General features: G+C 35.7%; 1 protein-coding gene across 4 annotated transcripts in view; it reads right to left on the bottom strand.

Moving 5' to 3' along the window:
* Positions 1 to 18,291, bottom strand: part of LOC135692560 (uncharacterized) — a 61,547-nt gene that overhangs the window by 3,969 nt on the left and 39,287 nt on the right. For all 4 annotated transcript variants that reach the window (XM_065210734.2, XM_065210732.2, XM_065210736.2 and 1 more), the window contains 6 exons: positions 10,394 to 10,719; positions 9,369 to 9,463; positions 6,442 to 6,598; positions 3,734 to 3,800; positions 1,992 to 2,045; positions 970 to 1,199 (listed from right to left, as the gene is read on the bottom strand). In XM_065210734.2, the coding sequence (XP_065066806.2) occupies positions 970 to 1,199; positions 1,992 to 2,045; positions 3,734 to 3,800; positions 6,442 to 6,598; positions 9,369 to 9,463; positions 10,394 to 10,719 (929 nt within the window). The remainder of the gene's footprint in view (positions 1 to 969; positions 1,200 to 1,991; positions 2,046 to 3,733; positions 3,801 to 6,441; positions 6,599 to 9,368; positions 9,464 to 10,393; positions 10,720 to 18,291) is intronic.

Below are 18,291 nucleotides of genomic sequence, written 5' to 3'. Positions count from 1 at the left end.
CAGCCGTAGAGGTAATACGATACTTTATATATAGAGAAATCAATTCAAAAGGTTATGCCCCCCTCCCCCATGAAAAAGACAAAATTGGAGCTGGGTTTGATGCGATAGATCTATTTAATAAAGACATTTTGCAATGCCATGTGATGCTCAAGATTTGAATGCTCAATCTTCAAGATTTGAATGCTTCTTTAGGACTGGAACAGGAGTTCCGACCATTTGTTTGGCTTTACTTGTCTTTTGTAACATTTTCCCAGTTTTTTTCAAGAATTTGACTGTGTATGGTGCTATTGCCATATGGTATAATGAAGGGTAAGACAGGGACCATCGATGTAAACAGATCGCTGTCTTCTTTTATATTAGACTTGAGCAGCTGTGACTGCGAAAGTTTGACGACTTTCTTGAAATGTTTACTTATATCATTTATCTGATAATTTTGTTGTTTTGCAAATATTTAATTTTTAGATATAGTTATTGGTGATAACTCCTCTACAACGTAATGTCTTGCTGTAAATGATTCTGACAAGCTATGCTTGTTTTTGTATGAAAATAAAAAAATAAGTTAACATCTTGCTTAGGCCTGCTGGTTTTATTGAAGCGATGATAATAACTTAAATTCATAAACAATATTGTTGTAGTGAATGATTGGTAGAAGGAGTTAAAGGCAATCTGTCTCGTTGTGGATTGGTTAACGAGAACAATAGCTGGAACAATAGCCTAAACACAATTCCAGCGCTCCGCCATATTTTTCTCAATGCGATTAATTAAAGGACTGGAAACAATGAAAAAATCCCTTTGTTCTTATAATCAATCAACGTCGTGACAATTTGCCTTTAAGTTTAACTGTCGCGCAGGTAAGCCTGTAAGATAGAGATACACAGTAGAAGTGGAAGATTAGGGAGAGAATTGCTAATCGATTCATGAGCGTAGGAACTTTGGGTAGTAAAGGACCTTACAGACTAACTCTACTACCTTCACACCAGCCATCGCTTGGGCTATGATTGCCTCTCTCTGGTCCTCATTGTTGTCGAAAAAGGTCTTGAAGAAATACTTCATGGAGCCTTTGGGCAAACCAACATCCTTGATTGTTATTCCATACGCTGTACCAGACATCGCGACACGGTGACGGAACTCAAAGTCAGGCAGGGCTTTCTTTATTTTCGCTGAGAAAAAGTTAGCAACGTTGTCGTCAAAAGCAGCTCCTGAAAGAAAATAGACAGGATTGCTAGTAAACTGTACGCTTTAAGCTAAAAATAAACTATTGAAGAAACGCGTTAGAATATACAACGAACCTCGAGATCGTTCTTTCACAGTCGATTATGATTTTTTAAGTCCATAATTGTAATCAACAGCAACATTATTTTACGAATTTTAGCTTTGCAAAGAAGGTAAGAGCTTACATCTCTAAACAGGTTCAACATACAAGGAGAAAAGGTACATAAATAAAAAAAGGCAGCTTTGAAGGGGTCATTTTTAGATATAATTGTACTTTTAAATATTCTACAGGAATCAGTAATTTTTATTGGGAAGTTTTAGTGTTACTGTTTTACATGGGTCATAATAAAACATAAAATGAAAGGCATATTCCAATACCTTGAGGAGTGTTCCCTGGAAAAATTTCCTCAAAAATCAAATCGTTTGCAGACCAACGAAATCAATGAAATTTGTCAGTTAGTGTGTGTTTCAATATATTCGTATACATGAAAGAGTTGTTTTAAGTTTATTGTTCTTTTTATTTGATAACGTCTATCCTATTCCCAATCCCCTTTTCAATTTAACTTGCTTCAAAATCAAGAAGATTTGTTTTATCTCTAAATGTACGGCTGCTAAATTCTCCCCCCCCCCGTGCATAATAGAAAAACGTCTGTTTTCAAGGACCTTTTATAGAAAGAAGTTTCTCAAAAAAACATCCCTTCAAGACAACTATTGCATTCAGTGGATATTCAGAAGTAACTCATCAAAAGAAATTCATTTATGAAATTCAACAAACAAACCATCAGCTTCTCCTTTCTTTAAAGCACGGATGATCTCATCAATACCCCCATACCCTGATAAGAAAGGGAAATAATTATAGGAAAAATCTCACATTCATCTCACTAGCTGATGCAGTCTAAAATGCTATATTAGTGTTTAAAGACTCATTGCTAATAATGAGCCTTTGCGAGGGTGGCAAATATCCAGGCGACAATCCAAACAATGGCAGTAAACTTTTACGGATTAATCATAATTGATTTCAGACTGTCTGAAAATGCATTATGGGATGCTTGCGTAGCGCAATGGCTCATTGTTAGTAATGAGTCTTAAAGATCTCGAAAAAATAGCTTTTCTAGAAAGATATAGCACATATCCAACAGTAAATATCTCTAGAACGTTAATAGGTATAAATTTTATCACTTCCATTTGTTGTGGGGGAGGGGGTGAAAAACTTTGGTTGATAACAAGGACATATTGCATTCGATATGAAATGTCATACCAATACAAGACAAAGAGCATCATACTGCAGAAAATTATTTTAAATTTAGCGCAATCAACAGCTTTCAGATTTGTAGCCAATCTAGAGAGGACCAGTGATGAGCTTTTATAAGAACCAAACAGAACCAAATTCTTTCCTTAAATACGTATCACATGAAAAAAGAAAATAGGCAGTTGGTTTCAGGGAATTTTTCAATAACTAAAAGCCGTATTACACCCATTTTTAGAAGAACCAGGCGGCTAGATTGTTCTAAATACGTCCTTGAGTAATAGAATGAAAATGTCGAGTAAATTTAGACTGGAGAAAACAATTTACTTCAGAGCAACATTTTTTGTATAAAATGCAGGAATTTTTTTTCAATAACACGAGTAAAATATATACAATACGAGTAAGAAGATAAATTATTGACAAAAATGTTTTAACAGATAAACTTCCTCAAATATAATCTATGTAACAATTCTCAAAAAGCCATGTTCTTAACAATGTTTTGACAAGTCAGGTTCATAATCGGAAAAGCGTATGCAAGAAAACGTTTTTACAATTACGTTTTAAAGTACCTCAGCTTGTTTTTTTATCAACTACAATGAGGTAATTAGTCTACCTCCGATATTTACAAATATACAAAGTGACATTTTTGATAAATACTAAAGAAAATTGCTGAAAATTAAAGAATCTGCGTAGGTATGCACTGCATCTGCTGGCCCCGCCCAAATTAAAGTAAGACCTTTGTCAAACACGGCCCATGGAATCCAAGAGATTGCGTTTCAAAATTCTTGACTCAAAGCAAACTTTTATCGTGTTTTTGCAAAAAATGGAAGCTCAAAGCCGATGTTTCCTCTGGTTCCTGATTGCTTATAGCAATGTGCGAGGATGGCTCAGTTAATAGAGGCGCTGACTACAGACCCAAGGGTCCGTGGTGTGAGACCCTGGCATGACCAAACTCTCATCCAGAGTGAGGAGAGTAGGAATCACGAGGTGTGGTCACATCGAGAGGAAGGACCAGGACACTGCTCGTTAAGCATAGCTTCTCATTGTTCCAAAAAACTACCTTCGGATGTTTGGTAGAAGTAAATAAAGATACAAAAGTTGCAAAAGTGAATAAACAATATCAAAACTACAAAACTAATTATGAACTGAAATTATCTTTTGAGCACAGTTTTGACAAGAGATGAAGGCTTTTTCGCCAAAAGATTTATCTAGCTCGCAGAAAGTTGTGTTTGAAAAAAGGTTGCTTTCCCCGCTAGAAAATATTTCTTAGCTTACCTTTGATTTCAGCATTTTCTCTCCTGGCAGCAGCATGTGACGCTGCAGTGGTGTTGACAACTGCTATCTAAAATAAAAAGTTTTAATGCATATTAGAAACAATCTAAAAAAATACATAACCTAGAATTTCCGTAAAGAAAGAGAACATGGGGCTGTGGTCACTCACTTCCAAATTGCCATTGAAAAATGTTCATGCCATGTTATATTATCCAATTCAAAATATGAGGGGTGAGCGGGTTAGGATGCCTTTTTCCTGTGACAAACTTCCGGAATCTTTATTCTGTCTTTGGGTCAGTTTTGCTCCTGTAATATTCGATGCCTGCGTACGTGACTAAATACGTGGCAAAAGGGGTGTGTTATATTGGCAGTAAATTGCCATGTGCAATGGGTAATCTGTGGCAGAGAGACTGAGAAGGAACAGATTTCTAACAGTGGTTGGAATTCAATAAAAGAAGCTCACTGAAGTAATTTGCTGTGCTAGGTGTGATCTTCCGTGCTAGCTATTATTTGCGTTGTATTTAATAATATGCTGATATCTAATCGTTTTAATATGATTTTATCGCCATGGAACTGCCTATCATCATAGTACTGCCAGAATAGAAGGAAAATACTGGCAAGTGACTGCCAAATAGCTTTTTTCCAAATTCAAGGATCCTTAGAAATAGTCTTTTTGAATAGAAAAAAGGTTTTTTGCTAAATCTGTACAAGCACCTCTAACTGTCAGAATCCCAATTGAAGAATCTTAGGTACAAATTTTATATACAGTTTGTCTTTCGTGAAAGTCTTATATGAATAGCAATTTATTCCAAATGAAAAATTTAAACATATGGTAGAGAATTTCTATCAATTCACCTGGGTCAGGAAGAAATGGGGGCTAACAGTAGTTAACATAGCGAACTAACAATTCGCCAGCCAAATATTAGAAATTTGGAGACTGTCACACCCCTTCAAAATCTCTCATCAGATACGAAAAGATTGTTTCCCAGAACATTTTGTCATTCATTTTTATATAAACACTAATCTCGCAAAAGTAAGCCCCTTTCCTTGCTCAGGTTTGAATGAGAAGTCGCACTTTTACATTCATAATGTCTTTCACAAGGTCATCATTTCATCTCTTTTACTTGGCGAACTTAATTAAATCAACAGCTTTGTACAATATCATCAAAATTCAGCAATAGGCTCACAGTGAACGTGTATCTATGATGCCGCATTTGTGAGTTTCAAGGCAATAATTGAGATTCAGACATTAGCAAAGGGAAAACATCGTTTACTGTAGAAGTAAAAGTCGACCTGGGAATAATCTGCTTATCTGTTGAGATAATTATACGCTATATCTCGTTTATGCACTAATTTAATATAGATTGGGCCTGCCAAAGAAACTGGATATCTCAGCAAGGTCAAACCTGATCAACACTTTTTTCGAACATTGAATCCCTTCGAAGGTAAGCACCAGTATGACCCAAAGGGTTTATCTGGAGCACAAAAAACAGAGGTTGGTTTATTCCTTTCTATCCTCCATTTGAGTCATTTTTTAAACGGTTTAAAAGCTTATTGAGGTGCAAAAAGAACAACAAGGCGTTATTTGTTTGCCAGAGCTTTCGTTATATGGACTATATATACTTTATTGCCTTCTATTGCATCATTCAAAAAGATTGTCTGCTGTATTCTAAAAAATAGGAATCTCTTGCACGTGTAAAAGTTAAACATGTGCTCAAACGCAACACCTTTATCAAATTCACAGCAACAAAATTGCACCAAAACTTGCAGAACAAAGAAATGACATGGTACAGGATGCAATATCTCTTTCCTTCATCCTTTGCAATTAAATTGTTTATTACTTAGTATTACAATGCTTCGCCTGAGAGATAGAAAGAAGATTATGAAAGGTGATTGATTTCATTTGTTTTTTAAAGCGAGCCCTTGTAGATGGTTTGTCGAAAAGGGTATGCTCTAATGGAGAAAGACCTACCGATACAAGATGTGGTCTAATCTTAGCTATAACTAACTGCTCCATTGCTAAGAATTAATCAGCACATGAAGTAAATAGAGCCTTGATATGGAAGAATACCTTAAATCTGAATTTTTGGATGGGGGCTTATTCGAGGGAGGGGGGCTTTTTCGAGGGGGGGGGCTTATTTCAAAGTTTAGTATTTTCCACAAAGGTCAACATAGAAACGACATAATTTTTTCAATGAAGTAAAGTGAAAAATTACAAAAAGGCTTTTTTGCAAAGGAAGCTTAACAGTCAATGATGATTTCTGATATCATTAAAAGAGTTAAAAAGTGCTGTGTGAAGATCTAAAAAATATTCTAATTTTTCACCATCACATAAGTCGCTTATTTGCTTTTTGGTCTCCAATCAAAGGAAGTAATACTATAAAGCTATTGTCCTGTGGGGCTTTCTTGAAATAAGATATTATTCTGCAATTATGCTTTCCTCGAATAAGACTCAATGGAATAAGTAGCGAAAAGTAATTTTTTGTAGTTTATGCTTTAATCGATAACAAAATATAGGATTTAAACATTTATTGGAATGATGTAACTCTTTCTAGTTCCACCTTTCTCAAGCTAACCTCCCAATAATATTCAATGGTCATATAAAAATTACTTGAAATTCCTCAATTGGCAAAGATCTTCTTAATCACATTCTGTTTGTTTTGCACTCGAAAAACTACAGACCGCTATAAATCATATAAACATCAACGTACCTTTTTCCCTGAAAGGGAATCACGAGTGACGACAACCTTTTTGGTCAATGCTGAAGTGAGTGCAGCTGAATACATGGAGAAGATGGTCACGCCCAGGAAAATCCAAATAACAGCAAAGATTCTTGCGATGTATGACTTTGGCGCTCTATCACCGTAGCTACGAAAAAAATCGAGACCTCAGTCAATACTCATGGCATACATCTGACCAATCCCTGTCCTTAACAAAACGGTTATACAGAGGAATGGTGATCATAATTTAGAGAATTTGAGAGCATCAGTGTTCTTTGTTGTGACGTATATGAAAACATCATTAACCTCTTGAAATTGTACCACATAACCTTAAAAAGCAAGATAAACTACCAATAAATGTGCAATATCAGTCAAACATGTTATAAATTGGCTGAGGTCTTGCAACAAGAGTACAAGCTCGTTCCCCATCAATGCACGATAATTTGGTCTTGGTCCTAAAATCCATGAACGAGGTCAAAACAGCAGTAATTCATTAGCAAAATTCAGTTATTTGCTATATATCAGTCAATATAGACGAAATTGAAACATACTTTGAAGCTTCATGGTGTTTCTTTAAGTATGATGGTGATAAGTCAAAAATAGTGAAATTGGAATTTTCTTTACTTTAGAACCTTAAATGGTTACCTATCAGAAAGAAACTTGTTTTAAGATGTTAATAAGTCAGAAACTTTTCAGTTAGGATGGGTGGAAGGATGGATTGGCCTTTCGTGTCAATAAAGCATTTCTCTTTCTCTCCCTATCTCGCAATTTGATATACTGGCCGGAATTCATAATTTTGTTAACGTTTGCGACTCTAAGCTTGGTACAATCAATGTGTTCCATATCTGCCAGCATTCTTCAGTACATTCTCTATTCAAACAAAGAGAAATTCATTGAAATTCAGGAGTTAAAGTGACCTCATCAGGAAAAGATGCTTTATCAGTTTGGGCTTTTCAACCTAAGTTGTCTGGGACTCGAAATTTCAGAAATCAGAAGATCTATCGGTATTTTTCAGAGCCACGTGAAATGAGAATAAAAGCAAACTGGGCCTTTTCTATCTATGAATTCAAGATTCGTCTGAAGAAGGATTGTTTGTTAAAAGAGGAAATGTCACTTTGGTCAAAGGGAGCTAGAAGCTTCAGCTAGAAAAAAGAATCACTCAAACTGCTCCAGCAATAGGAAGTTGGGTTATGCTTAAGACTGAAAACGATGCTTTGTACAAGCAGCTTTTCTAATCACGCATTTGATCGTGGCGAAACCATAAGGAAAACTTAACCAAACAGAAAGCCTATCTAAGTGTGCATAAATATCAGTGAGGTTGAATACCTCTACGATGCAGTTGGTTGCAATATATTGACGTTGGTTTAGACAATGTTGGATAGCTAGTGTAAATAAAGTTTAAAATGCTAACCAAAAATTTCAACTTTTGCCATCAAAGCTTAATTGTGATAAAAAATTAGTTTGAAAATTTTGATTTTCGGTAAACAATGAACTTTTTTATCTTCAAAGCAAATTTTTTTTCGCAAAACTAAAACATGGTTAATATTATTTATTTAAAAGAGTAGTGTTTGGTTGCAAAGAAAAACAGACCTTTATTTTTATCAATAAAGACGATGAGAGGGATAGATTAAATATCATATAAAATTGCTGAAGTGGCGCCAAGAATTTATCAGCTTGCTTCTGCGGCTGCAGACATCTGAACAAAACGTGCATGCGACTCAGATAGAGTGAGGCAGAGTTGGGAAAGTTTGAGCTTGGGCGCCCTGAAAACGATGATTATCAAAATCAGTTACAATCTAAACCCTACTTTTATTGTACTAAGATTGAAAATATAGGGTATTCTTGTCAACTGAGCAGAAAATTTTTCATTTCTGTTTCGACTTGAGGACTGAACTTTCTCATCACATCAAAGAGGACTCAAAGCATCTTGAATAGAGCAGAATGGCTTAAATTTGAGATCAGTGCCAAAACCTAAACTAACGATCTGTCCACATGAATTCGTTTTTAAAAGAAAATACAATTTTTTCTTCGCGCTTTTACCTCCCGTCAAATGGCAACGATGCATATAAAACTTAAAACATAAACCGTGCCAATTTTTAATCTCTTTTCAAAAGGGTTTTCAAATTGATTATTATACGCTACCATGTCCCAAAATAAAGTTTTTTATCGTATTAAAGACCAGGATCGTATTAAAGGGTTTCTGCATTCCATAATTCTGATGGTAACCTTTGCTACAGGTAAAGATTTTTAACTCGGACGCTTTTTGTCCCATTGCTGACGAATGTCACTTTAGGTTAAGTATATTTGTTATTATTTTGCAAACTGGCGCAGGTTAGAGAGAGTGAAATCTTTGAAAAGGAATGATTTGAAAACAAACTATTTTCTTGTCAAAGCCAAAGATTGGGTTATTGATGTAGATAAACAACAGTCTTTGTAGAACGAGAATATATAGACAGTACCACAGGGCTCAATACTTGGACCTATCCTCTTTAATATTTTCCTAAAACTAGTTTTGCAATGATAGTAATGGACCTTAGTGTACGTTTACTGCTGACACACATTATCTGTATCCGCAAGCAATCCTTATTAACTACTGATCGATAAAATCTGTAAAAATCAGCCAAAAAGTAAATTCCTTTCAAGACTAGCGAGGCATGCAGGTCAAAGAAAAAACATAATTTTAAATTCCTTTGAACCATGTCATTTCAATTAGTCCATATTAATATGATGAGTAGCAAAGAAATCAACGAGAGGGCGTTACCACTAGCGTACACTGACTATTCACCTTCGTCACCTACCAAAGATTCAGTCTAGCTCGAAAGGAACTGCCAAGTATGAGTTGAATCTTAAAATGTTAGCACATAAGGAGGCATCAATAAGCTTTCAAACGAGGCTTTTGTACTTAAGAAATAACTCACCCCACTGTCGTCATGGAAACAAACGCCCACCAAAAGCCTTCAAATGGACCTCTTAGGAATGACCTCGGGAATTCAAGGACATTGAACCATGTATCCTGAAACACCAAATGAATAAACATATGAGAATAACATGCAATGACATATATCTTAGTCATGTATGATCCAAGTAGAATTTTCATTACCATAATTAAGTGACTAAAACATAAACGAGTTGATACCATATACTCATATCAATCCATTAGGACGCTTCAAGACGAGCTCGTAGGGGCCTCATACTGAAGTTTAAATTAAATATTGGGCTTTTTTCAAAATGACAATCACTATTTCAATGCCTCAAAATGGCTTTGAAAAAAGCCATCATTTTATGACATTCTAAAAGCTTTTTAGTCTGACTCCCCTTAGAGTATATTCCAAAGCCATTTTCAAATTTTGCACCGCCAAAAAACCATATTATAATTTACAATAGTATTTTGATAATTGAAAGTTGTAAGCAAATTGGAAATGGTTGCGATAATATTACTAGTAACGAAAGCATTAACGTTGTTCCACAAATCAAAATGATACAGGGAGAATTTTTAACTTTGTTTTCGAAAACTCAAGATAAATCCCACGTTCTTTGGGGCTCCACCTTCAGAGAATCTAGGGACAAAACATGCTCTTCATCGAATTCCTTGGACGATAATTCTTTCAATATAGAATTGATTTGTAATTAAGGGTTCAGTGTAGCCTACAGAGTTTTGGGGCATTTGCTACAAAGTTTGGTAAAGCAGATTTCAGGACGCAAACAAACTAAATAATTTGCAGGCCATAATACATGTAAGGCTGAGATTTAAAAGATCTTAAAGAACTTTCAGCAAATTCAATCAAAACAGGGGACGATTAATACCATATTTCCCTTATGTATGTAGAATTACAAGCAACCGGCAAAGGCAAGCAAAAGCAATGTCAATGATACACATATTGTAATATCTTGTTTTTACATCAAATCAGTAAAGACGATGTGTCAAAGTTAGGATGCATCTTACCATCATCCAAATTGCGATTCCAGCAATGATGGCCATGAGCAAGGCTGTGATAAAAAGCGGCCACGTTGATAGAACGGACTTGAATAAGTCAGCAGTCAACTCACTGGCACTGTGTCTCTGTGGCTTGAGCAAGAAACTTACAGCCGGGACTTCCAAGAAATAGATGAACTCCCTACTGAAGAACTGGGTGCTTGACTTCGAGGTTTCAATGGGCATGACAATAGAAGCATTTTTGTTGTGGAACTTTGTGAGGTAGGTAGCTGGGCCAACGAACTTTAGCTTGTTACAGCCAAGGCAGCATGTCGACATGATAGATCGAAGCATGTCTGAAAAATAATTTAAAAAAACATTTCATGATTTGAATCAATGTAACCAAAGAGTTTCAGTATTAAGGGAATATGTAGCCTATTGGATAATTCAGCTCGGTTTTTAGAGTAAAATGTTCACAGAAGTTTGAGATAGCCTAAACAAGCCCACCAAAGTTTCTCCCGGTTTAAACGAGAGAAAACAAGTGAAAAAAAAGAGAATGTCCGGAAAAGTTTACTAAAATTTTGATAGGAAATGTAGTATTCTCAGCGAAAAAGAAATCAAAAATCCATCTCAATTAGAGAAGCAAAAAATTAATAAAAAGTAAAACAATGAAAAATATGCAGCTACAGTTTTCAAGCATATATGTGTTATCGTTTCAAGTTAGATTTGAATCCATCCATGCGAAACACTTAATTAACTATGATTCAGACACGAGGCACAATCAAGACAAGAAAAACACTGATCAAAATAACTGAAATGTCATATGGTTAGATTAGTGGTCACTGCTTTAATTGGTGGTCCATTCCTTAGAATGAATTTGAAGCACTCGATCTAAATTAAATTCCTATCTTGCTGAATAAAAATCAACAATTTGGTTTTTTTAATCATATCGAAATAATAGAGTCGAGGCAACGAAAGGAAAAGTCACTTTGTTCCCGATTAAGTAGAAGGTTTGTGACAGGTTTTCTGAAATATATCCTACTCAGACAAAAGCTAGCAATAATAGCTACTCCAGAGGCTTTCTCAACTATAGGTTACTTAAAGAAGTTTTCACAACTGTTATTGAACTTCATATTTTGTTTTAAGTTGTTCAAAACTCATCACAGCCGGATCAAAAAAGAATTTAGGGCCTGTTTATATAAGCAAATTCATCCCACCTCACAGCCCATAATCTGGCAGGTGGGATGAAATCATCGAATGTTTACATGCAGATTCTAGCCCACCTTCTAGCTGTATATTGAGAAAATCACCCCACCTTCCAGCTTGTGTGCTGACAAGCTGGACGAAATTTGATCACGTTTATATGAACATTTCATCCCATCTTCTAGCTTCACCCCACCTTCCAGCGCTGATATGGAAAAAATTCATCCCACTTCAGTAAGGTCCCATCTCTCATGAAGTGGGACCTCACTTAACCGGGATCTCGCATGTTTTCCATATAGCTAAACGCAAAACACAAAGGATTCTATAGAAGAGTGGAATCTCACCTCTCAGCTCACAGGCTGAAGGGTGGGATGATTTTTCCACATAAACAGGCCTTTGGATGCTTGAAATTAGACTTTGCATATAAACGTCTCAAATTGTTTGCGGTATTCTGAAATTTCACAGTACAACCGGCTCATTTGTCTATTCTTATAAGATTAGAAGGTGCATTACCTATCTACAGAAAACACTTGAATTCGCTCTATGTATTTAAAGCCATACTTTCCACTATATGGCACTTTTAGAAATTTTGACGTTCATACGTTGTTTCTTATCGTCAACGCGTTACTCACAATGCTTACAGGTAACACGAGAATGTTAACACAAGATGAACAGTCGCTAAAACCAAGTTCCCAATTTTAAAGAGCTAGGAATAATTAGGAATAATTAGGTAAAGGCGCATACTTGATTAAATGTTCACTTGATTGATGCGAATTCAGACCGAAATTACGTTAGCTGGGTTTTGGTGCTAATTTAAAACACCTTGCCGACCATAGAAAGACTCCTGTGTTACTTTCTCATTTTCCAGTCATAACATAAATTTATATAATCAAAAGCTGTCTTCAATTTCATTAATCCATGACAGTCTAGACAAGAAAACTTAAATTATTCCAGGAATATCTAAAAACATTTAAGAACGAGTTACCCGTGTCTCGACTCTTGTTAAAATCCTTAACCTAGGAATTAATTATTTACCTCTCTAATTAACGCTCCTCTTCTATAAACTCCCCCATAAAATCAAAGTTTTTAAATAAAAATATTTTCTCTAATAAGCCCCCAGGAGTATCATTAGAAATATATCAAAAAAGCAAGTTAGTGTTTTTGTGTCGTTTTTACTGTATCGCCAATATCTAAAAAGACGTCATCATCATAAAATCATTTCGAAGTTGCGCATTGCTCTTGTCGACTTACCAGTTCAGATGAGTAAACAGACTACTGGGAAGGATTCTAGTATTTCAACAGGTGATGGGGGGGACGGGCATTGGCCTTCCACAAAACTTTGGTAGCATATGTAAATTACTTTCATTTTGTAAAATATGGCTGTTGTTAGACTAAGTTATCAGGGCTGCCCCCCCAAACAAAAGTTGTTTCTCGGTCTTTGCCATGTTATAAAAAACTAAAAAACAGCCACGCCCTGTGAAGAAAACGAGAAATAGAATCCATTTGAAATAGCAAATTTCCGAGGTAGAGGGATATAAAAAAGACTAAGATTGATTCAGATAAAAAGAAGATGATTTTTTAACAGTTGAATCGATATTATTCTTTTCAGATTTAGCATGGATTGACTTGCAAAAAAAAATTCGATAGACACCTCTCTATTAAAAACGCCCCGCCCTTATAGTTGACCCTCCTAAACCTCAAAATTCTCAATAAATACTAAGGCGTTAGATTAATAAATAAACATACGAAATTACCAGTGAAAAGCATGTGTTTGGCTAAAATATCATTGTTGTTTTTACCTGGTTCACAGATGTAAGAAACAGGACAAAATTACAAGACGCCGTGCTTATGTGACAATATCTCCGTCGATTTGTAACAGATATAACTGATTTTGCCCATCTAAAAGTATTTTGTGGTGTTCTCTTAGATTACTGAGACATAATTCTGAAACGCTAAAAATATGATTCTTTAATGACGTCAATTCTGCCACTGTGCCTTTCTGGAAGAGACTTGCAATGAACTTATATCAGTTAAGGTAATGAATAAGAGGCTGCTGATGACGTATTTTTACTTGTTTTCGCGAGGTATATCACTTTGACAATAGATATTTTAGTGTGACATTCCAAAATAAACTTTTGAAAAATGCGAACTGTTTTCCCTTAACAGGGGGGAACATAATAAAATATATTTTAAATTTGTGAATATCTCATAAGTTGGACAAGATATGGCTATATTAACATTTGAAGTCAGCTAACGGAGTTGGCTTGGTTGGCAAAGTGTAGAACAAAGTCTAAATTACAGTGATAGGCCTATGCTTACAATGCTCATGTAGGCTCATCTTGGCAAATTTGTGACACGCTTAACAGATTTGTCACATTTAGCTACTGGATAGGCCCATTCTAGTTATTCCCTACGTAGATTTGCAAAGACAAAGAACTTTATCTTGATTTTTGACAACAACAAAAATCGTGCAAAAAGGGACACAGAATGTCCTTTTCTGCCATTTTAATTTTTGATCATTAGTGTATGTATGTTGGTGTCCGAGAAGGTTTGTCAATCACAAAACAGAAAATGAACGTAACAAGCCAATGGAAACTCTGTCTCTAAAAATTGTTCTATAAAAAGAGAACATTAGTTTCGTGTTATATGTATACAGAAGCAAATTTGAGCTCATCAGAGAGGTAAAGCAACTTTTGTAGAGCAACTCCCTATGCACGCAGCATGGAAAATCGTGGATAATTGTAAAGACTGCTCTGCTCATGTTAAAATTAATTAAAATAATTTCAAATGCAAACTTTTTCAATATAACACTACAACAAGTTTCTACGACCTTCTCGTTGCTAGTCATGTAGGATTGCATTAATTACATAACTACCATAACATTCATTAACCAACTGTTTTCTATCACCAAATATTAAGCCTTCTACCAGATAACTCTAAATTGCAATCAAAATATTGCAATTGCTTTTAATAGGAAAAGGGATCATAGCAATGTAATATGAAAATTAATTTCATCGAGTTTGAATGTAGAGAAAAGTTCAGCGTTTTGAACAAAGTTTTGCTGTTATATGACCTTTAATGTACGCAGTTCTAGATGTTCATGGAATTTAATAACTTGCACTCTCCAACATAATAAATTTCAACAGTGTAGAAAGAACATTGTCTATCTAAGAGGTTGAAACAGTATGAAAGCCACAAGCAATAGATGTTGTACATTAAATAAAATGTTTTCGAATAATCTTAAATCAGCAAAAAAAGTCAACTGAAGGTTAAGGTATAAAGAGCTATCATTGGGGACCAGGAGCTGGGGGAGGGGGCTATAGCCCTGTCACCATTTCACTGAACTATAATATTCAGGTAATGACATGAAAGCTAATGTGTGAAAAACTAACATAAATGTTCCCAATTTGTCTCAACCAACATTCCCCCCCCCCCCCCACTCCAAAATGTGCCTAGGGACATGTAATTTATGGCCTTTTCCATCAATGCTGAAAGTATGATCAACGAACAAGAGGGAGGCAAGTCACTCTAAAGCACAGAACTTTTACCTAGGGTTGATCCCTTCCTGGACTTTCATTGAAGAGAGTTACCGTATCATTAGCAATTGAATGGTATTATCTCTGTAATTCATTTTCACCATTACTTCATTTAAAAATTAGGTGCTACGTGACGCAATCGTAGCCCAACAAAATGCTACACGTTGGTCAAGATCAGGACGTCTCTTTCAACAATTTGAGATCATTTTTAAAATTCTAGACACTGACTCGTTCTCTTCCATATTTTTAGCAATTATCAAGACGACATGACAACAATACAGAAATTTTTTAAGATCTTTCTCGGTTTTTATAATGTAAATAAAAAAGTACAACGCGTGCAAAAATTTAAAGCATTTTTAGTTCAACCTTATTTTGCGCTCCAGCAAGATAAAACTTTCCTTGGTCAAAAGATGGCGAGATATAAAGCTAAATTTCCTCATTCGTTCGCTGTTTTAACCACAAAATTACCCAAAAGACACGAAAATTCGATTCTCAAAGGAAGCAAAAGCGAATTTAGTAATCCTTTGACAAGGTGTTCAAGTTGAAAAAAGATATTAATCTGTGAGGAAAGTTCTAGTTTCCTCAACCTCTTCCATTGATAATTAAAAGAAGGTCCATTTATGGAAAAAAATCTTTGAAAATACCTTCTTATAAGATCTTTGACACATTGCTGTGGATTTGCAGAGCTAATGGGCAATCAGATTTCTTTCGTTCAAGCGATGTGGGATACGGGGAGCATTCAGAACCATTATAAGATGACGGGGGGTATTATTACCGTAAGCCCTCAAAAACACCCCCTAGAATATGACCCCACCAAATAAGCCCCCAACCTGGAAGTAAAATTTGTTAATAGGCCCACACCCTCTAATAAGCCGTCACCTTGCATGACACTTTTTGTTGCCTAATAAACCCCAGTATTGGTTTAATAGAGACAGCAGAAAAATATGCCACTTTATTCCATGATCAATCAATGCATCAGTGGAGAATGGAATAAAACTAAAGTAAAGTACGTTAGCAAAAAGACTGCTAAAAACCAATATTTTGGACTAAGACATCTTTTTCTGCATTGAAGTCTGACATGTTCTCGAATGTTAACTTTCAGGCTGAAGCTTAATCCTGGAACAAACTAACAGACCTTGCAGGGACACCAAATGATGTCACAATGCCTGTGAAAGCTATGCGAGTTATTTTTAGAATCTAAAGTCAAGAGAGTGCAACAGCGAAGAAATGTTTTTCCTTCTGCATTGAAACAAAAAGATCACGAATGGCCTTGTAATTACAAGTAAAAGCGTGATTAAAAGGTAAGGGGCCAAGGTTGAAATGTAGGGAGCCAGGGCTTCTTACCCCTTTTACTGCAGCTTCAAAACTACTTGCTTCGCAAAAAAGTGGGGGAGGGGGCATGGCCACCCCGGCCCCCCGGTTGCGCCTGCCCTGAAATAGGGTCCAGTAACTGATAGCTAGTCAGAGATCGTTATGCTAAATAAAATAAACTAGTTTTTTTATGAAAAAAAAAACAAATTTTGTGTGTTCTATATAAATTAGAAGAGCACTCCCAATGAAAGTCTCTAAAGCCTGTTCTGTTAGCCATCATGTCAAAAAGCGCACCTGCGAAGGCATGGAGACGCCAGGAGATGGAAAACAAAGATTGTTGCTACGGACGAACGATGAACATAAAGATTTTGCTATTCTAGTAACTCTTGCTTGATATAAAATATAAATTCATGAAATGAATTTTTATAGTGAAGCTCTCAGTACGGTGCGGTAATGAAGAGGGTCTACTCTATGTTATATGATAATTTCTCACGTTTATTTCTGTATAAAAGATAAGCAACATAGCATGGTAACAGAGAAAAAGACATAACCGAAAAGCATAGACTTGAAAACTGAATATAGGATAAAATAATGCGGTGCCGTTAGAAAACTGAACGAGAAAACAACAAATTTCAGAAAAGTGACGTCACCACCTGCAGCTTCAAACTTTTACCGACTCAAGATCTTTGGCGATCCTCTTACCCCAGCCGTGGTATATTGTCTTACAAAGCGGTAGGCGAATAACATACGTAAGTCTTAAGGCAAATTTCAACATTTAATTAGCAAAAGAGTTTGAGCAATGAGAAATTCAGCAGCACCAAACATACGGTTCTTTTCGGAAAAACAATCTGATTTTGAATAAGTCAAAAGCAGCTTTCCGGCTCAATGTCGTTAACAATGAATTATAGTACTATAGATTTATGCCATACAGGCACAAAGCAGGATGTTTCAGGTGACCCAACATGTTTTCAGCCGATAGAATAGTTGTGTTAAACAAATGAAAATAAAGAGGAATAAAACTTTACACAGATGGAAATCTCGATAAAGAAAAGCTGAGAAAGTTAATATGGTGCACATTGTGGTACAAACAAGGCCACTGAGGCGCTGAAGACATAGAGGTTGGAAGGGCTGTAACTTTTATTGCATGTCATGCTCCATTCCAACAGTTCTATCTCAATGAAGCACAAGTAATCGGGCAAGATCCGGACTTAGGCCCATACAGGTTTTGCATCCAAAAAAGACAGGATTGCAGGCATTTCAGCGCTCATGTTCAAACATTTCATATCCACGAAAGATCATGAAACACATTTTTCCCCGCCTGTTGAATTACAATACCCAAAATGAACGAGATTCAGACAAAATAGATTGATTAAAGTAAAGATTTACATAAAACGGTCACTTTTCATAGAGTACCGAAGTGTTACTTAATCGAAAATCTCTTTTTAAAATTTTAAAAATAAAATACCTCTCAATATGCAAAATCATTAGATATTTTCAAAACTGAGAAAGATATTGGCAATAGAAGATTTCAAGTTTGCTGACGGATTACAGCTGTTCATGCCTGATTCGTTAGAGTTATTTATAAAGCTTTTTTGGGTCATAAAGCAAGATAATACCAAAATGCTTGAAAGGAAACAGTATGGACATGATCATGTTAACAAAAATGTGCAGAAACATGGAGTCTCACCTGAAATCAAGAGAGAAGCTGACAGTGGCCCAGGTATTGAACGATCAATGCTGAATATCATCACAAAGGAAAAAGTTAGAAATGAAAGAATACGAGATAAAATCAACATAAAAGACATGATAGAAGTGGTCAATGAGAGGAAAGCATGAGGGGAAAGTGAGCATGACATCTGGCCAGCATGCAGAGCAGCA

The sequence above is a fragment of the Rhopilema esculentum genome, chromosome 3 (assembly GCF_057945365.1).
Source record: "Rhopilema esculentum isolate cy_ngs chromosome 3, ASM5794536v1, whole genome shotgun sequence".
Classification (NCBI taxonomy): domain Eukaryota; kingdom Metazoa; phylum Cnidaria; class Scyphozoa; order Rhizostomeae; family Rhizostomatidae; genus Rhopilema; species Rhopilema esculentum.
This window is presented reverse-complemented; position numbering and strand designations above follow the sequence as displayed.